Raw genomic sequence first — 22,690 nt, 5'->3', positions numbered from 1 at the left:
TCACCTGCTTAAATTAACAAATACAAAATTTTTTATTTTGCAGTACAGGAAATAGAACGTTGAACTATTGTAAAACAGAAATAAAAGGCACAATTTGCGGTATATTCCTTTACAAGTGGAAGACTGGATCTAGGGATTCCCCACAGATGTGCCCTTAATTTGTAGAGCTTAGCAATGGACATCTGCTGCTGAAATAAGAAGTTGTCTCTAGAGATTTATTTTTCAGATAAAGGTTGCTGAGAAAGCTTTGTTGTTTTTCAGCAATCCAGTGAGAGGTATTACAGTAAATACAGTATTTTTCTCCTAATCTCTGTGAAAAGCATCCCTTCCCACAAAGTCAACAAAACATCGGGACATGTATTCTGTAAGCTATTTGCAAAGACAGAGAAAGTATGTTGTGTATTCCTATATTTCAAATATAGGCTTACCATCCTACTTTGTTTTCAGAAACTAATGTGGAAAATGGAGATGGAGAAAGTGGTCCTCTAAAATTTCAGTTTAGAACAGAGATTAAAAACTGTGATACGCCAATGTTCTTTTCAGAATATGTCCTTAGTATCCATATTGAAGGAAACAAAGCTGAACAAACTAAACCATACTACTTTGCTGTATGTGCCTCTCCATCCAAAACTCGAAAAAGGACAATCAAAATACAGCCTCATTATCCCTTGGTAATCTAACGTCCAGCCAGAAGCAGGATCCCTCTTCTTGAATATCAAAGCAGACAGTTTAGTTATATTACGCATTGCTCATCTATCATTTAAAACGTTAACAAAAAAAAGACCAACTGTTGCCTACTAATAACTATCTATCTTTGCTGGCTGGAAGACGAAGATACACAGGCTTTAGTTAAGCATCCAGAAAGTATGCCCACTTCAACAACTTCGATCTTCAAACCTGGCTGGAAGTGTCATAGTACTAAAAATCATAAACAATTCTTGATAATTCCTAGGTTTATATTACCTGAAATATGACTGTGTGCTCCCCAGGTAACACAGCCAGCAACATCAATCATCTAGATGCGGGAGTAACCCCCCCGCCCCCGGGGGAAAAGAAGCTGGAATTAGAAACCCCTAACACACAAACCAATGACTATACACTACATAGCTATCTCCAAAGAAAGTAGCAGTTGTTATCTCTCATCGGCTACAGAGCAATCCCCCAGTTTTGGGGCTACGCACACTGCAGGTTGAACTTTTCGCAGGAGACTTTCAAGGAGACAGTAAGCTACGAGAAAACTGTCAGTGTTTGGAAATACAGTGTTCCGGGGAGAGGAATTAATTAATCCATGGCACTTAATCTGAGATTAATGTATTCACATCCTACATAACTGCAGTGAATCACTCAACAAAGTGCTTTTCAGCTTTGTATATGCGCAGTATTACTTGAAATTTAAAAAGAATCCGACGGTTTCTCTGCTGCCTTGTTCTGCAGTCAAGGATTTATTTTGTTAGCAGCAGAATTATTTGCAAACTAGCCCTAGAATTTGATTGCTCTTAATCACAAGACCCATTCTCCTACCAAAGCTCTTGCCCCTACCCAAATTAGATAGCACTCAAAAAAAGAAAAAGCTTAAGTGAAAAATAGAACGCTTTAAGAAATTTACTACAGGATCAGGATACCGATCTAATCTATCCATCAGAGCCCTGGATTCCCTGACAATAGGTGCTGAGGAAAACACAAGAATACATAGGTAAAAAGGGGTTAAATTCTCCAAAGGACACTAGCAGAGAAATATCTCCAAGTGCCACATCATTTAATTTCTGTAAGCACTAACTCTATATGGTAAAATGAATCGAGAACAAATGCAAACGAATGCAAACCTGTGAATGGTGGCAAATATACCCTCTAAGTTGAGATTCCGTGTTCAGGCACTGCAGAGGGGCAGGATTTTACCACGTGTTCGGAAGCATTTTGCGGAGGATCCTGCCCCTCTCCATGCATTACCTGCAAAGCATGTTTCCTGACCAAGTCGTGGCTCCTAACCTAAGTCAGTCAGTCAGTTGTTTAAAGCTAGACTGTGCAAACATACTGATTTCCCTGAAACCGAAAGCATTAGTTTATATACCAATATTAGATTTATGAATACAAAGATAATATTCAAAATGTACAAGAAGCTCTGGAAAAATATAAACTAGTGGTTTTCCACCAAAGCATGCAAGGCATTTTGAGGGATTTACTAAACACTACTGCTGAATATAATCTTCTGTGGCTTACAAAGGGGAGTAAAGATTAAGTAAATCACTGTCTTGCCTGACAAGGAAAACATCTATTTTAGAAAGCTTCAAACATTTGCCTGGTGTGTCATTATGATGGCATATTCATTTTCCCTTAGGCCTTCATACTAAAATGCAATTTTATAGATGGTGTCATATTTTTCAGGACTTTGCAGGAATGCAGTGACATTTGCTTGAATGTCTTTGATAATATAGTAATACCAAAACAGTTCATGTGGCAAAAAACAAACAAAAAAACCTATAAGCAGTACAGAGCAGTTTACAATAGATATATTTACTCTGAGTGCTGTTGTAACCATAAAAGACTTAACTGTTTGTTAACATTCACAATATCTGTCATTCCTAGAAATAGCAGTACTTCAAACTACTTTTTTTCCTTTTTGGAAGATAATCAAATTATTGGACTTGACTTTTTTAAAGCATGTCCTGGGATCTGGCTCAAAGAGATCTGTGCATGAGAACTTCATTCAAATTCTCTCCCCAAAAATCTAAACAGTGTTAAGGTAACACAATACAATTACTAACATACCAAAAAAATAAAAAGGAGAATGAAGAATATATTTTTAATAATATAAAGGCAGTTAGTTTCAGATAAAATGTGCACATTTTCCTCCACAAAACTATAAAAGAATCCTGCCTGCTTAGAGCCTCGATCACCAAAAGTCTCAGTTACTGGAAACTGGTATAGCCACAATTTTTTCTTTTAAACAACAGTTCTACAAACACTAATTCAAACAGGAAGTTAAAAAAAAAAAAAAAGTATGACCAGCCTCAAAAGACAGAAATTTATATTTCAAAAGCAAAATGAGATTATGAGTGATTTCTTTTTTCAAGGCACAATTTGAAATATCTTCAACAGCAGGATTTTCAGGGTTAGCTTCCTGTGGCCAAAAGAGAAGAGTCATTTTTAACAAGCTAGTGATGAAATTAAATTTTTGCCATATCTTCCTTATCTTACAGATGGGAAATAAAAACCAGAACCTGAATCTTCCAATTCTGTCATCCAAAGTACCTAAAGATTTTTAGCAGTTTAATGGGGAACTTTTAACACTGAATAACTGAACTTCTTGTTATATTCATGCTTGTTCTTAAAATGATACAAAACTGACAACTATTTAGGTGATGAAAGAAAAGATTTCTAGAGAAAAATCCCTCTTTAACCAGGGCTTGGAGACAGAACCCTTGAACTGGATGTGGGCTGGCTATAAAAATAAAGGATCAGGTTTGAAAAATTAGATACTAGAAGGGGAAAATATCCTGGTTTTATTTGGGACAATTGGTTTACAAGTATAAAATACAGTACTCTGCCTTTGCATAATAAAAATTTTAATAAGAGAATTTAAAACCAGTCAGTGAGTAGAAGAGGGATAGACTGTCTTTTCTTATATGTAATTATACTTCTTACATCTGATTACAAACGTCCACTTATTATATATTTTAAATATATATTTTAATGTACATATAAAAATTAAAAATAGGTATGTAAAACAACACTTAAAGATGATCCACAGTTTTAGTTTTTTAGCAGAAATTAACAGTACTATTTTAAAAGGTATTTCTTTCATTGTGATAAGCTGTGTAAAAATGTTTCTTTCTAAGAAATCTCTTATGCAAAATATTATTTCTATCACTCTCACATATCTGCGTGGCTGAGGAGAGGGAGTAACCTAACACTCACTGTGCCCTTGTGTTATGACACCATCCACTACAGGATTAAATGCACCTGCCATGTGCTTGAAGGACAAATTCCAGGGACCCTTGTGTGTCACGTACCTATGGAAAGACAATATGCTATCTAAAGATATGAATCACGGAAAGCACCTCCCATCTTCTTTTCAGCTTTTACTACTTGGCAGCAGAAAATAATGCCTATGCAAAAAAAACAGGCCATTCTTAATCATTCTGAAAAGTAGCAGTAAGTCTCTTCTCTTGGAAGGACTACTTACAAAGCGTAACTACTATTCAACATGCTCATGAATGGCAGAATCTGACCCTTATGGGTCTATTATTCTCACAAGAGCTATCAGCTTCTTGGTAACCTTCACCACAAAAGACTCAGTGGTTGATCTTTAGGCCCTCTGTATGAGGAATACTTAATGTACAGAAGAAAAACAAAACAAAAAAAAAAACAACAAAGCAAATATCTTGGAATAGTGAAGGAAACCAGGGTTCTTCCACCAATGATTTTTCTCTTCTGTCCAAACAGGAATTACTGTAATCTTTTTTTTAACGTATATTGGGCAAAAAAAGAGAGTGGATCAGGGAAAGAAGAATATAAGAACACATTTATTTTCTTTACACAACCACTCTGAATAAGAGAAATGTTCAGAATACTTTCATTTTCCTCTAATTTAGCTACACTGACCTTCCATTAATCTAGTATTCCAGTTAAGTTGACACAGAGCAATCAGAGCTTGCCTCTATTCAGAGACTGAAAGTCTGACTTTACTGGTAAAGCTCTTGAGCTTTTAAAAATGAACAGACTAAAATACTACTTGATTTTGATGAAGAGACCTCGGAAAATTGCGCATGCAGTGACGACTCATTTAGCATTTTTAATGTCATAATTTTGATTTTGATAAATAGAAATTCCAATCCAGAATTGATTATATTTAAAATATTTTGGTAGAAAATGATTAAATAAAAACAATCCTTTTAGGCATTCCTCCCTCATGCTTTGGTACCATGGAAACTAACAAAACTTATTTGCAATTCTACATTTTTATCAATAGGTGGCAACAGTAATAAATAAAAACACCTGTTGTTCATATAAGTTACATCTAATAATTATAAACTATTCTCTACTGCAAGCTTTCCTTTCTGGAAAGAACGCACTGATGACATTCAAACCAGGTTTTAGAGTAGTATCATCTTTCTATATGCTTGCCATTCAAATTTATGGACTTAGAAAGGTCCTTTGCCACTGACAGCACTGCTGTTTGTTAAAATGTTAAAATAAGACTGTGATATACAGACATTCAGTTATCTTTTTGATCTTTAAGATGACTCATGTGAACAAGGTATCATGCTGCTCCTGCAATATTAGAAATGCAAACATATTTCATGGTCTTTCTGTGACTAGATTTGTATACCTTTTTGCAGCATGGACAGCATTCATGTATACAACTAGTTCATACATAAATATAACGAATAGGAACAAAAGAATTAAAGAAAATTTGTACTTTATTTGCAAATTTTTCAGTAGCCCTGTATTAAACAAAAAATAAGACTACTACTCCTCGTCTCCCCCTAACTCTAAATTTCAAATGCCTACAAAGACTGAGGGTGTGGACAGTTTGATGTTTCACCCTTCTGACTAGGTGTCCAGAGCTTTTTACTAAGTACTGCTATGGCTTCTTTTCAGTGAGGTGTGAAGTCCAATATTCTGTTTGCTCTGTGGAGAACCCTAAGAGACCTTTATCATTTCTGAAATCATCAGAAGTTTTCTTCAATGTTCTTTGATACAATTTCGCACTAAAGAAGACTGCATCAGTTCTAATATCTTTAGTCATACACTGCAAACAGCTAATGTTCATGTTATCTGAGAACAGCGTTCCCCTCTTTTAGTATGAAGGGCTTTATAAATTCCTATATCATACTATAGTTTTTGAGCCAAAATGTGTCTATGGAGAAATATGTATCACAAGGTCCAAATCACAACTCTCAGAATCTTTAGACAGATGCTTAGTAAAGTGGGCTCTATTCTGAATATTTGTAATTGCATAGAGTCTGTGTTATTCAATGATGGCTCAGTTTTGCTTTGCTTGGTTCCTCTTCATCTCTTGCCCAGAACCATCTAGGTGAGCAATAACTTTAAAATTTGATTTTAAACAAAATTATAATAAAGATACTGATGAAAGTAACACTTTTCCAGAAATAAATTGGAAATAAAAAGAAACATGTACATAGCATACACAAATCCTGTGTTGCACTAATCCAGATGCCCATGCATTCACGTGGAGGTAGAGGTTCACATCAAGGACCTGTACTGAGTTCACTCATCAAGCAATATCAAAGAATACAAAAATATAATACTAAACTCTATCACAATTAATATGAAATCATGAAACACACAGCCTTTCCTACAAGCCGCAGAAGATGAAACTCAGTCCAAATCTGATTCATTTGTAACAACTAGATTGCTACCTAGTTCAAAATTCCTATATTGACACTCTTCATCTGGGTTACTGAAAGAAACATTGGTCTTACATGGCATCTCATGGAACTTCAAGACTGAGGGTGATTCCACAATTTTTAGATGAAGCTGAGAATAACAAAAAATAAAGCTCCACCTCCATTCATTCCCCTTCACATTGTAACATGGGCAGTTTGAGGAGCCTGACTGTTAAAACGTACACTTAATATAGTAGGCATGATAATAAAGAACACTAAGACAAAGCAACTGTGAGCATAAATGTACTTTAATTTCAAGAAATCTGCTATCATCCCTGTCTCTCCTGCAAAAAAATTAAACTCTCAATGCATGAATAGTGATAAATATGCTGATACTACACTTAAATATTTTAGACTTATCTCCTGCTTACACACTTGCTACAGAAATTTGTATTCACTTAAGTGAAAAAAAAAAATCACACTCTCAGTTGAAAGAGACAGAAGTGAATTAAATTTTTTTTTTTTTTTTTTTTTTTTTTTTGCAAATAAGGAAACACATTCTCACAGTGAACTAGCATTAATAGATACAGATGGTAAAACAGCAGCAGTGGCACTTAAATTCTCTGTCTGGAGATTCACTGATTTTAAGATTCCCTGCCTAGATTCAAGGGCTGAGTCTTCCCTACTTGCAGTAAGCCTTAGTGTGGATTTTAATATGAAGTCTGTTATGACCATTTTTCTAAATACTACTACTAATAATAATTTAAAAAGAAAATAGAAGAGACTGCAGATTTCGTAGTAAGGGTTGGTTTCTGTTCTTTTTTTCCCCCTTGACGACAGGTCTAACTCAGCTTTACATTTTATAATCATGTTCTAGTTTCTCTCTGCCTATTTTAAACTCTTTTATTCATCTGTAAAAAGCAGCATTCCGGTGCAGCTTTATTTTCAGCTAAATCTCTCTTAGGAAGAGAATGGTATTACAGCAAACGTGTATCCAAGCCTGCTGTTTTCTGTAATCCACTCACACCAAATGTGAAAGTGCAATACTTACTTCACAAATTAAAATGATATGCTTTGGCCAAATTTGAACTTTGATTTAGGTATGTGAAAGTGTTACCCATAATTCTATGTTAGCCTCCCAAATCTGGCTAACGAAACTTCAAATTCTCATCATTTGCCACTGCTCCAGTTTCTGCCTCCAAATATGTTTTGCTTAAAACAGAATAATGCCAACTTTAAAATAAAACCTAAAAAGTTAACTAGATGTTGAGTACTTTGTTTCAAGTTTTCTGATGGAAAAAGAAAGACTGACGAGGCATATTTATGATCTCCAGCTGAAAGAGGACAAGAATAATGCATATACTTGTTTGCCTCTGAATGGCTGTGGCTGACTGAGTAATACTTTCATGCAAAACAGTCCTCACAGATGCAGAGAAGAAAAAAAAAAACCAACTCCAAATCATGCATGGAGGATGAAAAAAATTATTCAAAGCAAGTTCTTTCAGAATGCTTTGTATTGAAAAAATCTCCATCACACAGTTTCTAAAGGTTACAGACAGAAAAGTAAAAAGCCCCTGGTATGCGTAGGTATGTTAATACACTGCTCAGATTTTTCATGGCATTATGTATTTACAAATACTATGAAAAACTGTTACGCAATTCAATATCAAAAAGCTCTGAAGACCCAATCTTTATTTTAGATAGAAAGTATGGGATGCAAGTAATTTTCAATGCTTGATATTAAACATAGTCACTAGGTAATTGGGAGCAGGAACATCTGCCTCTCTATTTTACAATTACTCCAAAATACAAAGCTTGTTGATAAAGTCCTAGAGTTGTTTACGTGTGATACCTCCCTCAAGCAAACACTAAAGTACAAACACTACCAAGGAAAGAACAAATTTTAAGATCTCTATTAACCTTATGCATTTTCACAGACGATGATAAACTGCACTTCATGAGAAGCTTTTTTCTAACTCCATCTGTCAAAGAAGTACTCTAGAAATAACATGTCAATCTTCTGCATTGTACTACGAAAACTCTTAATTACATCTTCAGCAATTTGCAGATATCTAGGTTGACATTTGTGTATAAATGCTGTTTTATGGTTTAATAGGAGGAGTATGAAGTCATAATTAAGATTTCCTGTTATATTATAGAAGGGTTCAATGAGCTATGTATAATGTTATTCACATAAATTGGAGTCAGAGTCAGAAGGGTACTTTTCTGTTGACTTTGTAAAATCTGCTATTATCAGTGGAGATATTCTGTGCTTGAGGAAACATTAGAGGTTTCTCAATTATTTGGCATATTCTTGCTCTTTCAGGATTATGTTAACTAGTCTTACTGCATTTTAAGTCATATTTTAAACATGAGAAAAATAGGATGGCTGCTGTTTCATGTGGTAGCTACCTAATTTTCCCTGAGATAAGAGAGCTTGGTTTCCTGCATAGTAAGCCATGAAGCTTCTCTGAATTATTTCCTTCTTCAAGGTCAGTAACTATTGGAAACTAAAGCAAATTGTTCAGAGAAGCAGCTGAGGGAGAAATATCCAACAATTTAACAATTAATTACTCTAATTTTAAAAAATATATGTTTTGTATCTAATCTGTGTTTGCCAAACTTCACTTCTTAGTCATTAGATACTGTTATATTCTCATATATATGCTCATAGACTTCAGACCTTAGTTATCCAATTTATATTCTCTGATCAAATCACAGTTCCGATAACCTAGACAAACCGAATGCTTTGAATCATTTGTTATATGACAGGATTTTCAAACCTGACGCTTGTGAGGAACTGTTGCACATCAGACAGTCCTTTCTTATATTTCCTTCTGCTTAACATAATATATTCTGATTTATGATGATACAGAATGAGCTTCTACTAAAGAAAGCTTCACTGATAATGGCTGCTATTTCTATTAAGTCAAACTCCACAGCTTACAGAAAGTTGGATAGCCAACTAATAAAGGATCAAATTCTTAGGCAGAGGAGGCATTAAGTGTTTTCCACATGAAGGCATTCAATTACATCTTATAGGCACAACTGCATCCTTCTCTCCTCCTCTGCCCTCAAAAGATTTATTTCGATGTAAAATTTTTGCTAACCTAAAAGAGAAAGTGAAGAACTGATACACTGCTTCTAAAAAATGAAGAAAATAAATAAACCACAACTATTTTACCTGCAACCACTGGAGATTTTCTGTCATCCAAAAGCTGAATAGCAGTACTAGCTGTCACGACATTGCTTTTGTTTGCTGTTTCTGCAGGGTGTATTAAAGGAAAAAAATATTCAAATTGAAATAACATAGAATGATGAATTCAGCTGTATTTTCCAGTTTGAAATACAGTCAAATGTCCACATGAATTTAGTGCTCAGAAAATATGCTAATATGACAACCAACACCATAGACCATGTATGCACAGAACATATAGGCGCCAGGCACTGGCATTTCAAACTTCCCCAGTATCCCAACAAGCTTAAAACACTGACATAAGCAATCAATTCTTGGTTTCTCTGCTAAAAATGGTAACAACGGTGAGAACCAGTAGGACTTCTCAGTGATGTGGACACTTGCTCTGTTGGACTTTACTTATTTAAAATTCTAGGCTGTAAGTTCAACCTATGCAAACATTCACTGAAAATTGTTGTGCCACATCTTGGGATTTTACTTGGAGACCTGTAAAAGAAGCACCTGGACACAGGACCAGTGAACTAGCTGAAAATGTCAATGCATATTTTAGATTAACATTTGAGATTAAGTTCAGAGCCTACTGCTGCTCTGACTGACATATCTGGAATCTTTTCAGTATTATATATGGCTCAGCATTTAGAGAATGACGAAATTACAGACCTGTACTAAAGGGGATCGAATAGACAAAGCTCCCAGGTATTTGCTCAGCAGCTCTTCTGTACCAGAGTGGAAAATGATCAGCGTTAAAAATGTTCTCCTTGTCTTCAGCTGTCAGAAAATCTCTTGAAAAAGAAGAGAGAAAGAAAATACTTATTGTTTGGTGCATACCATACAGTAGTTTCTAGCTGGAAAGACAAGGCAAAACAAAATTCAATCCTTTGGGAAAGAAAATGACTTTGGATGATTTTTCTATATCATTTGTACAACAAAAGGGTTAAGCACCTAATAATTATTCGTTACACACTTGCGATTGCTTTTTGTGTGAAGGATGGAAAAGTAGTAAAAAAAACCGTCCCTCTAATTACGTATCACTAAGCACATTTGTACTGATGTGTGAAGTAAAAATGCTTAGTCTAAAAAAGTTTTCTTTCCTGCAGCATAATGTAAGAACTGTGAACTGTACAATGTGGAAAACATACTGGAGGAATGGTAGTCTGCTGTCATTGGCTTCCATTGTTAAGAAAAATGTAATTAACAGTCTACTTTCCAAATAATACGTAAGGGGAGGCAGTAGACAACATATTTTATTCTCCAATAATTTCAGGGAAAGTTGAGAGAAGAAGGTTAACGTGAGGGAAAAGATCAAATATGGTCTCCATGCTATTGCTCTGGTTTACTGTTTGATTATAACAAATTTTAATGCTCTTGATCTCATTTCTTAGGCTACTCATAATTACTACAATATTTCGTGGTCAGATAAGCACCATATAATTGTATATTCCATAAACTTAATTTATCATAAATATCCAGAGCAGGTTTTTGTTTACACAGAACGCATATAGATTTGCCGTACACTATATAACTGCTGCCTGAAGAAAGCGTTGTTAATGAGGGGACCTTGTTTCATATCTCTCCATTTTAAGAAACATGTATCCGCACTACACTGCATCTTCAACTTTTGAAAGGTGGTATCTCCTGACCAAACTTTCACCGAGTCCTCTTCTGTCATTTTCTTTTATTTCTATATCAAAATATTCCATAACAATAAAGTAAAAATCACTGAAAAAATGTCCCAAATATTTGTTTTTACATAGGATATTAAAAGAAATTTGTGCAGCCCCTGCAGATGCAGTACCTCCTGAATTTTACTCAGGAGAATAAATATGTGGGACTAACTCCAGAAAGGTGAGGGAAAAGTAAACGTATGGGCTACAAGTATAAAATAGCTCACTGTTACATGACGTACAGTTGAAGAAAGAATCTAAAGGATCTTGTAAAATACTTCTAATTTGTTCTATATATTTCACTGCACAAGTGTAAAACCTGTAAAAAAGTAGATGTGCTTCCTAAAGTAATATTTTTTTCTTGCTTTCATGCATGCCTGCCAAGCATAGCTTTGTTACTTACTGATTAGTAAGCTGTTCTGGCCCCACAAACAGGTTGATACGAGATAGGCCCGTCCGTGTCCCGAGGAAGGCAACTTCCACTCCCTTGTCAGAGTTTCTGAAATAGAGCAGAACACAAGCAAAGATAACGTGTGCAGACAGTAAACAGATAAAGCTATTTTACTGGTCACAGAAAGTACAAATATACACGTTTTGGAGAAAGATTATCTTGGAGCATAGTTCTCTTATTCTTCACATTTTTAAAAAGTTGGTTTTTAAGTTAAACCCATGTAGGCTTTGGCAAACATGCAGTGTAAGTGCTATTTAGACTGAGATACTAAAAAGCCAAAGATGGTAAATTTGGTAGAATTTGTGTGGCAAAATTACACTGAAGCCATTGCATAAAAAGGCGTGGCGTAGCTATATACCAAGCATTTAATGGCCACTGGCACCCAGGGGTCCAAGACAGGGGCAGGAATTCCAGATCTTATTCCATGACCATTACATTTCTATGGTGCATTCACACTTGGATTCATAGGTGCAAAATCCATAGGTCCAAATTCATAGAAGCAAAACTAAGCTAGATTTAAACCACCTAGCTCAGAATCAAACATAGTTGCCATCAAGGTAGGCTTTAGCCTCAAGACTCTACGACAAAAATGTGGCAGGTATCCCAAGCTGACCTCTGTTGCTGCACTGTTATCAGTACCAAGCTAGCTGCTTTAAAACTGGTCCTGGTATGGCTACAGGAACTGTGACTATATTTTCACAAACCCAGGGACCACAGTCTTAGCCCGCTTATACTTCAAGTCTTCAACATTCTTCAATAAATGGCCTCTCTTGCTAGTGGAAAACAGGATATGAAAGGGGCCCAAAAGTCTCCCACTAATATCTCTCCATAGCTGTCTTCCTTGTATTTACTGGCTCTGTTATTGTTTCATTGTGTACGATTCCAAGAAACCTTATACTTCTATATAAATTCATCAATGCCTAGAATACATTAACATGCAATAATTTCTCATCTCCTAAGAGGAGACTGGGTAATCCTTAGTTTGATGAATCAGATTTTATCACATTTGATTTCGCTTATTCGGTATGTGTTTTTACAACAACTTATTTTTTAGTTTAACCTTTAAAAAATTGGTTCCAATTTAACAAAATCTAATCTGGACAACCTCCAGAACTGCCTTTCAACAATAGTATCACATAAAAACTCCACTAATCAGATAACCTGTTTTCCCTAACACATATAACATCTTGATTAATGTTGCTTTATGTTTTAGTATATCATAACATAAACGAATTAGGTGAAACATATCTACTCTAATAAAGACCAGCTAATCTCCTGTTAATTTGCAATGGGAAACTAGATCCTAGTTAGTACTGGAAAACCAAAGAAAGATTAAAAATTATTTTACCAGTGCAACTTTTTCTGCATGTAACTTTTTCTTGCACAAATTACATACTCCATCAACTTTTTTTGTGTGAATCATGCATTAAATTCCCCAATTATTCTGAACTGTTTGTTAGAAGTACTCACAACCGTATGCTGTGGTTAATGTATAGTTTCATTAGCTATACATTGGATAACCTTACAACTAATCAACATGATGTTCACTGCAACATAAATACTCAATATTGAATTCAAAATTAACAGTATTTAGGATGAAATGGTTAATAGTTCTTTTCATGCATTTTAATACAGTTAGAAGTTAAAACTAGCAAATGAACTGAATATGTCACAAAATTTATTCAAATATATCTTGATAATTTGACAAAATGTTAGAATTTGTTAGGTATTTCCTCAGTTCTCGAACATAACTATTAAAAATTCATCCATGATTATAATGACTGATGCAAAGTTTACTTACTCTGATTTATTTAATGCTAGACTGGTCCAATAAGCTTCAATTGGTGCACTCACCACTGCATCAAACAGAACTTCCTGGATTAATTCTTTATCACCTATTATAATATATTAAAATCAATATACATGTGTGCATACAGAGAGAAAAAATGTGTTAGCTGAATAAATATTCATTATTTTTACTGTACTAATTTTATCTGTTATATGCATTCAGAATTTCCACAGAATTAAACATTTACTATGCAATATTATATAGTACTTTACTACAACTGTAATTTTCACATATCATCTTATTGCACTAGCAAAAATTTAGATTAAAGAATGAAGAATGCATATAACATGTCGGTTTAGGCATTATTTCATGCTTGCATTTACACGTGATATAAGGTTAAAACAATTAGGTCTACTAACAATCACGAAGGTCTGTATTTCTATTTATATCTCAAACAAAATATGCACTTATCCACATGCACTTTTTTATTCTTCACTCTTCAGAAATGCTACTATCATACATATTCTTCCTAAAACAGTCACAAAATATCCAGTACATTCTTTAGAGGCCTAACCCAAGGCCTGATTCAGAGCAACCCCACTTAACTTATAAAACCTGATAAAACTATAACATTACATTGTATAGCTACAGTATCTGAACAGAAACTTAAATGTTTGGTTCAGGCATATTATCTACAGTAAAATTTAGAAATTTGCAAGCATCAGTATCTTGTTTGATATTCTGAAAAAAACTCAAAACCAAAAGAAATTCCAAAGTGATACCAGCCAATAAGCCAATCTCAAGTCTACCGCTGGTAAAACTAAGTAGCTTTTCATTTTGTAGAAGGTTCCATATAAGGACTGCTTAGCTGGGGTAACGTTTACTACTTGTATCTCTAGAAATATATTTAATGAGATACTTGCATTGGAGCAATGGCTCTTTTCCTGTAAGGTAGCGTTTAATCGCTTCTAACTGAGTCATTTGACGGTGTTCAGGATGTAAGTCAGTGTTGCAATAGGACCTGTGAACACGATGCCAAAACATTAAAACGTTAATATTTATAAGCATGATGTCTTTGAACATAAAGAGTAGGGCTCAATAAGCACAAACAATATGAAACCAAGAAGGGTAACAGACACCAATTTCATGCTTTGTTTAAGGCTTACCATTCATCTGCTAAAGATACATCAGGGTGTTCTAAATCATGTAAACCTGTAACAGGAAAAATAATGGGTTATTTAGGGAGCAGTCTGGGTAACAGATGGTTATTTACAAATACTTCATAACATAAACTCTTCCGTCTTGGAAAGTGTGTTATTACCACAATATAATAAATAACACTGCAAACTATGTTCAAATACGTTTTAAGGAAAGCCAACTAAATCAGATCTAAAAATGAAAAGGTAGAAAAAAAACCTTTTGTTTATGCTGGTATGTTTAGCTCATATAAATAGCTCATGTGACACTTGGAGTTTTGAGGAAAACTTGAGCAAAGAGAAACAGTCAAAGGTATGAGAGTCCTCTTTGTATTCTCTTGCTGTCGTCAGCTAATAAAGTTCTTATGCTAAAACACAGACTTCTCATTTGATGGGAATTGTTCTCTTTTTGCTTCAAAAATTATTTCTTTAAGAAGTACAGCTCCCCCCAAAACCTAAGCACACAGTCCATGAACACAAACAGCAGTTTACAGCATTGTTCAGAATAGCTTTATTGTACTAACAGGTCAAGCAGATGCTTGTAAATAAGAACTGTATCATTAGTTATATAGCACAATAAAAATGTACTTTGGCAATCTTAAAAACTCTTAAAACACATATCAATAGACAATAAGCAAGCAGGGTTCAGAATGGAGGCCCTGGTTTTAACCCCTGAGTACACAATAAACAATAATAGAGCTATGGTGGATAAGAAAAACAAGGGAGTCACAACTAGTGCTACGATTACAGTTCTTAGTGATAGGCAGGACAGTGATGTGGCAGTGACAGAGATCAGTGAAGGAAAGAGTGGGAGAAAAGGAACAGTTGGTGATGGCTATGTTGACATTTATGGTGACACTGAAATATCCAGGAGGAAACATCAGATAGACAGGCTGAGATGTGTGGCTGGATTAAAAAAATAGGGCAGAGGTATGTAGGGAACGGTTTGGAGAGAGAGCAGCTCCAAGTCTCCTGCTGTGCTCTCTTTCTACCTAGACACATATTTGTTGTGCAAATGACTCATAAACCTTAAAGCATTTCTTTTTACATCTCCCCTTGGAATTGGAAAGTATTCTTATCCCCAACTTACAGCTGAGGAACGAACACCTGAAGAAATTAACTAACTTAACATCACTGATAAACCAAGAAATAGAACTGGGAACAGTGCCTTAACCATAAAATCAGAAAGCATTCCTCTTCTGAAGCTTTTTTTTTCCTTTTCTTTTCTTTTTTTTTTTTTTTTTTTTTTTGCTTGGTGCCTTCTATTTTTGGCAACTGCTAAAACTTCTCAACCTCACAGCACAGCGCTCCTCCACGGGGGAAGTCCACCATGCACACATTGCAGTCCTGGCTGCCACCGAGCTGCTCCTGTGGATCCTTCTGCCTGGCCACCTTCTGAAATGTCTCTCATCTTCCTTCATCTTCTGGACCCTTTGCTTTAAACTTCTTGTTAAACAACTTTATCTATTAACACTCAGTTGACTCCACTCATTTTATTACTGGACTTCCAAAAACTAAAGCCATAAAGAAGAGGTTTCCCCTGCTTACTTTATACTATCATTACAAAAATTCAAAATGTAAATCACTCTAAACCATGCCATAGGTAGTTATAGCTCTGAAAGACTATAATATGTAGCCTGTGAACAAAAAAGCCATAGCTATTACCAAGCTCTCAGTGTTTCCTTCATTCAGAAAACACCACAAGTTATAAACTCCGGGCTTCGAGTGATTCTCACCACTCGAACACGGAGGGAGAATGAGGGGAGATGATGTCCCTGTAAACAAGATTCACAGACTGTTTGACTATGCTTAATATTAATGAGGAAACAAATCCCATGAAGTAGAAGGTCTAGAAAAGATCTAATTCCCTTATGGAACCTGCAGAAAAACATACAAGCTTTTGGTGCACAAAAATCTACACCACCACCACCACCACCACTGCGTAAGCAACACAAGAAGCAAGAGAATACCCTACCTTCCTCTACAGTTACATTCCCTCTGAAGAAATATTTTCCATGTCCTCTGGAGAGAGCCACACCTAAACTGTGCGGAGAAATAAAGGAGACCTTGAAATCTGTGCTACAAACAATAACAGACATTCAGACTTATTTTCATTCCTAACTTTTCCACCTAGTGTACTATGATTAACTTTAAAGCTGTTTCCAAAGCCTCACTGATCGTATTTATTGTTCAACTTGCTACTTCAATGCTGTTTCAGTTCTGATGTGCCTGCGACAAATGGCTGTGTTTCTGCGTGCTGAGAGGTGCAGCAAACCATTATTCTCGAGCAAACTGCCAGGCGAGCCCTCCTGCGCTCACTGCTGTTCACCCAGCATGAGATCCCTTCAGCCGCGCCTTGCACATGCCCGTGGCCTTACAATGGAGGAGACGATTTCTTTTAAATCAGACTGATTTTTCGAGAAACTCTATAAATGTGGGAATCAATGAAGCTATTGAGAGGAAAAGAATTTCATATGTGACAATAGCATCATGGCTCCACTTGGGAGTAATTTTTCTGCTATTCATATCTCCAGCCAGTTTAACTTCCTTGCATTGACTTCAGCGCTGTAAACCTTTAACAGCTAAGCACTTGTTTGGGTCTGTTTTTTTAATCTACCATTTAAACTATTCAAGTGTAATGAACTGCCTGGGGGAATCCCTACCTCTTTCTCTCTCTGTTGAATTCGCACACAGGACACCTTCTAGCAGTCACTCACTTAAGGGGATGGCATTGAGTTAGGAAATTGCCAGTAATCCGTAAGACTGACAACGTAAAGGTTGGTATTTTAAGGACATGAACAGGCACAAAATCCAACAGCATGCATGCTGCAATCCAACAGTTCAGTCTGGAAATGGGATGTACAGTAAATATCTTTGACATTACAGTGTATATTTTTAAAAACATTGCCTCTGCTGTCTGAAACTATACTTCTGTCCCATCAAAATAAGATACAGACCACGCTGAAAAAGGCAGGACAGATTTCCTGCAGTATTTACTTCTGCCCTAAAGATCTGAACTCATGCCACATACATATATGTTGCCCCATATCTATTTATTACATAGGACAAGAATGATACCACCACAAAAAACACTGAGTTTTGTTACCCAGGTGTGAATTTTAACAAGAATAAATACATGCATCAGAGATCAGAGAGAAACGTGCCTATATTTTCTCTGTCTGGAAATGTGATTCAAGTTCTGTGAAATGGTTCCATTGAAGAAAATTTCAGTTGAGTATTGCAGCTATCAGCTTCCTGCTTTAAGCATAAGGTACAGTTAATATTCTTTTACTAATGGAATATTTCTAATTCAAATATGAGCATTTTAAAGTGATTGCTTTTCAATTATTATACTAAGATACATGCCAGAATAACATGGCTGACTTACTCAGCTTTAGTTATACAAATACACTGAAGGTAGTTCAGAGAAACAAAATATCCAAACCTCAAATTGGAAGTGAAATACTATCTCATTTTATATTACATTTTTGTTGTGGAAAAAAATCAAAATGGGGCTCAATATGTAGTTACTTAAACGGATTATAGTATTTATAGCTCTCCAAGTACATGCGAAAGCCTTTCGTTCAATGTAAACCTCAACTGAATATTTTTTTAATGAAACGTAAGCCATGACAAACACAGCGAGTTTGCCTGTATGAGCTTGCACAAACTTTCCATCCCTGGAAAAGCTGAAAGGAATGCTCGTAAGCTCCTTTTCCTTGCTATTTTCAGCATTGTCCAGGGATATTTTATTGTGAGCTTTTGCTGATGAGCTTTTAATGGGTTCGCAAGCTCTGTACAAATGCAAGTCCAATGAGTCTGATGAAATGCCCATTTATTATGGTCAGCTCTACCTGAATGGAGTACCCTTGATGTCTGTATAATAGTAGTCATTTGTCATCACCAATACCCGTTTCTAGATTCAGAACAAGAAAGTCAGAAGAGGAGGGGGGAAAAAAGTTTGTTATAAGAAATGCATAAAAGATCAAGTGATTAATCAATGATAAAATTACAAGTGATGTATAACTTCAGTGCACGAAAAAGACAAATATCATAATGAATCATACTTACGGCAAACAATCTTAAAAGTTAAATTAAAAAGATTAACTGCTTGCTGTATACATAGTGGGAAGAATATTTTATATGTTGTACCCCTTTGTCCACGGTCTTCTTCACCTCCATGGAGAATTTTCCTGTTTTCCGATTGACCATTGCATTTCGGAGCTGAAATGAAGAAAATACATGCCAGTTTCTTTATTTGCATTTTCTAGGATTCTTTCACCTGATAATTTCGTTTGGCCTCAGCAGTCCTGTGTTTTCACTTTTCACTAGTTCTTGCTACATGCTAAGCTACCCTCTTACAGATTTGACTACAGAGCCTGCATAGGCCAAGACGCCTGCCACCCAACTTCAGGCAAATTGCTGTGGTAAATAAAGTAGGAGCTCTGAGCACCCTTCACAGCAAGAAAGTTCCTCCACATAGCAATCTGTATCTTATGTGGGCTAAACTGAGTAATTGCCTACTACTCTCCACTTTTTGTAGAGGAAGCTAAAGGAAGTCTAGGTTTCCAGATGGACTTTGTACCTAAAGTTAGCCCGGGACACAGTGTTTAAATACATAAGCAATCATATATATAACAATGAAGTGACAAAGAGAAAACCCCACCTATTTTACTCTTCCTTCTGCTTCAGCTTGGTACCCTACATTGGGCTGCATCCTGGACTAGCATCAGCGACTGCATCCTAGCTGCATCGGAAACTAGAACGAGCATAAAGCTTGGCAGGCCGTTTGATCAGCAACCTGTTTCACTGGGAACACACAGCTGCGGCGCTCTGCGAACCACTCGGGCTGTGCATCGGTGGCTGGGTGCCCCTTGACCGGCAGTGACTTTTACCTGTTTCTTCCTGTCCTCTCTGAGGCCTGAAAGGCTTCTCCCTACTCCTTTCAGTAACTTTGTCCCAGTCTCTGTGTGAGCTGCAGGCTCCCAAATCTGCACTGCAAGTCCCTTACCCGTCACCTCGGACATGCCTTTCCTTAGCATGCCTATCTGCTCCCTGGCAAAGGGGCAGTCCCTCTTTTCTTTCCAGAGGACTGCAGCTCACGTAGCCACTCTTCTAGGGGAAAACATCATGATCGTGAAAAGAAGAGTAAAAAATGACAACCGTTCATCGGAACTACGAACCAAAATGCCCTGAGGTCTCTCTAGCAGTGAAGCAAGCTCTACACTGCCACAGCTCTCCTCAGCAGAGGGGCTCTGGGCTCAAAATGATGAACGACAAGACATGCTTTCTGAGAAATCCTCAGACTTTATACCTTGCACTTGCCCATCTGTCCATTCAACACTTTTGGGAAGAGATGAGAAGACCTACTGCTTAGCATTTATACCAGTAATATGTGAAAGAATTTTGGAATTTAGGACTGGAGGAAGCAACTTCTTTTGTTTATATTTTTAATTAATGTTAGCGGTGCAGAAGATTTAGAGATGGTTGTTTCAGGATGCCTCCAATTACAAAGTGAAACTGCTATGCTTGTGGGATTTTGGGGTGTAAGCAGCATCTGTAAATGTCTCTCAGCCATAATTCTCATTAGAATCGAAGCGTTCCACTATTGCTAATAAATTCACACCCCTTCTTCAGAGATATCCAAAATGCAGAATAATATTGACAAAACAAGCACTTTTATGTCTCTTCTATCACTTATCTATCTGAACACAACGTTGGACATAGTGTTCTTGCAGCATAAATATCCCCTGCTCTCCAGTACACCTTATGCCAGATTGGGCAATTCAGTCAGATTTTCATTAAAACTTGTGAAGATAGTCATATCAACAAACTCTGCAGGCTTTTTGAGTTAGCTAGGACTGAAAAGGGAATGCAAAAACTTGTCAGTGAAATATCTGGTTTTATTTTCATGAAGTTGAGCATGGCTGACCTATCAAAAACTGCAAAGTTTGCAGCTCTTTAAATTTAATTCTGGGGCATCCAGATTTGAATTAACAGTCTTACTCTTCTGTCAGTGAGTGTAAAAGAATAATTTTTAGCTGGAGGCATGTATAAAATAAAGCATATATTTTACTGTAGATTTTTTTTAACAATACATAATAGGCAATTCTGGAAATATTTTCCCATTTTAAGTTTTGTGGTTTTGGACTTGGAGAGCTGGTCTTAATTAACCATCTACTTTCTAACATTTACAGAACAGTTCCATTTATCTTTAACATGGTTTTCATTTTTCTCCTATTGGTGCCTGGAGTTGTCTAAGACCCATTCCTCCCACAAGCCTCAGGCAAGTCATAGATTTACTGAAAGGGCCTCCAAACTCTCAGTAGTGTTTAAGATCAAGTCTGCATGTGGGATTTGGAGTTTTACTTTTCTTCATTTTTTTGCTTGCTGTGATTACATTTCTTGGCTTTATAATCTGGTTTCTCAGCTCTTCTGCAGTTTCATCTCCCTTCTCAAATGTATAAGTACTGCCTCATTTGGCTTCAAGCCCCAAAACATTCATTCATGGTCTCTTTTTTTATTTGAGAAAGAAAAAAAACCCCTTCATTCAGCTAGAAATTATAGTAACAGAATTTTAAGAAGTGACTTAATGAGAAAAAGGTTTCTGTCCAAATTGAAACTTCTTGTCTTTCGTACTGTGTATTCCCAAATTTTGCTGGAAGTCACTTTTTTCCTGTTAGTGTAATAAGCTGATGCCAGGATTTCTATTTCTAATAAAATGCAGTGAGATGAAGATAGCAGCTACTGTAACCTAGGAAATGAATTGGTGAATATATATTTCATGGTGAAAAAAAATTCCAACCAATTCTGCCACCTTTTCTTTATTGGGTCACTAGAGAAAATTATTTCTTCTCTACTTCAGTGATTTGCATTACTTTTTCAACCAAATGTCTTCCAATCTATTGCTAACAACCCAGTTTCAATGCTACAGCATGAGACCATTCTATATCCTTGGAAAACTATGTAGCCATTAAATTGATGTGGTAACAAGTGAGAAACTATCTTTATCAGCTTCAACAGAAGTGTTTCATGGGAGAAAAATATACCAATGGTACTCCATGTTATTAAAAGCACCTATATGAATACACTAATTCTTTTCCTCTACAGTTGAACAAGCAACACTCTCCTACCCAAGTTGGAAAGAAACAAGAGCATAAAATCCGAGGCTTTGGGTGAAACAGAGTGGCTTGTAGCTCTCAAGTCAACAAGTTTCTCTGCAAATTTTTAAATATCCAACACAGTATCTACCATTTTCACTCAAAATTAATGTTAGCCAGGAATTACCTACTGCAAAAGATTTACAAAAATAACGCATACTTTTTGAACACTCATTTAGATCCTCACATCAAAACAGTTGAATAGAAGGACAGACTCCATTACAGTAACCCACAGAACTCCTTCAAATCAAGAAACTCCATTCTCTCTCCAGATCTATTGCTAATAATGACTCTCTCTGTAGCTCTAATATTCCTTTATATCAAGTTTCCTTCTTTTTTATTCTTTTGTTAATATTTCTGATCATCAGCTGTTCTGAAGGTCTTCGTAACACAGTATGAATGACTCACATATATCTCATTTCACACAAACAAACAAACAAAAAAAAACTTGCAATGGTACCAGGCTCACTTCTGAAAAAACCTGTAAAAATACTATTTAACATGGTATATTTTCTTATTTAGGCATTCATATGCAGGTCGCATTAGGAACTTTAATACATTTTTCTACAATATTTAACATGCTGTCTTTTCAGAAAACACTCATTAACTAATCATCAAATAGTACATATGTATGCTGTTTTACAAAAAAGTACCTTTTGAGGGGATTATCTATGACAGAGTACCTGCTTATTCAGACATGCACCCATGAATTTCAAGCAGTGATAGATGGGGCTCCTTCAAGAAGCCCCACATCTCTATTACACATGAGTACTGAAAATTGTGATTATTATTGCTCCAGAGTTACAATACAATAACTATATATTTTTAGTATGTGTTATATATTTATAAAAATTAGTTTCATTTATCATTCATCTATTTTTTAT

General features: G+C 35.9%; 1 protein-coding gene across 2 annotated transcripts in view; it reads right to left on the bottom strand.

Moving 5' to 3' along the window:
* The window catches only part of CACNA2D3 (calcium voltage-gated channel auxiliary subunit alpha2delta 3), a 478,082-nt gene that overhangs the window by 86,249 nt on the left and 369,143 nt on the right, over positions 1 to 22,690 (bottom strand). For both annotated transcript variants that reach the window (XM_026096289.2, XM_064518911.1), the window contains 9 exons: positions 18,799 to 18,870; positions 18,501 to 18,562; positions 16,622 to 16,689; positions 14,617 to 14,662; positions 14,374 to 14,471; positions 13,463 to 13,556; positions 11,614 to 11,709; positions 10,207 to 10,328; positions 9,535 to 9,615 (listed from right to left, as the gene is read on the bottom strand). In XM_026096289.2, the coding sequence (XP_025952074.1) occupies positions 9,535 to 9,615; positions 10,207 to 10,328; positions 11,614 to 11,709; positions 13,463 to 13,556; positions 14,374 to 14,471; positions 14,617 to 14,662; positions 16,622 to 16,689; positions 18,501 to 18,562; positions 18,799 to 18,870 (739 nt within the window). The remainder of the gene's footprint in view (positions 1 to 9,534; positions 9,616 to 10,206; positions 10,329 to 11,613; positions 11,710 to 13,462; positions 13,557 to 14,373; positions 14,472 to 14,616; positions 14,663 to 16,621; positions 16,690 to 18,500; positions 18,563 to 18,798; positions 18,871 to 22,690) is intronic.

This window comes from Dromaius novaehollandiae, chromosome 12 (genome assembly GCF_036370855.1).
Source record: "Dromaius novaehollandiae isolate bDroNov1 chromosome 12, bDroNov1.hap1, whole genome shotgun sequence".
NCBI lineage: Eukaryota > Metazoa > Chordata > Aves > Casuariiformes > Dromaiidae > Dromaius > Dromaius novaehollandiae.
Note: the sequence above shows the minus strand (reverse complement) of the source record. Positions and strands in the feature narration are given on the sequence as shown.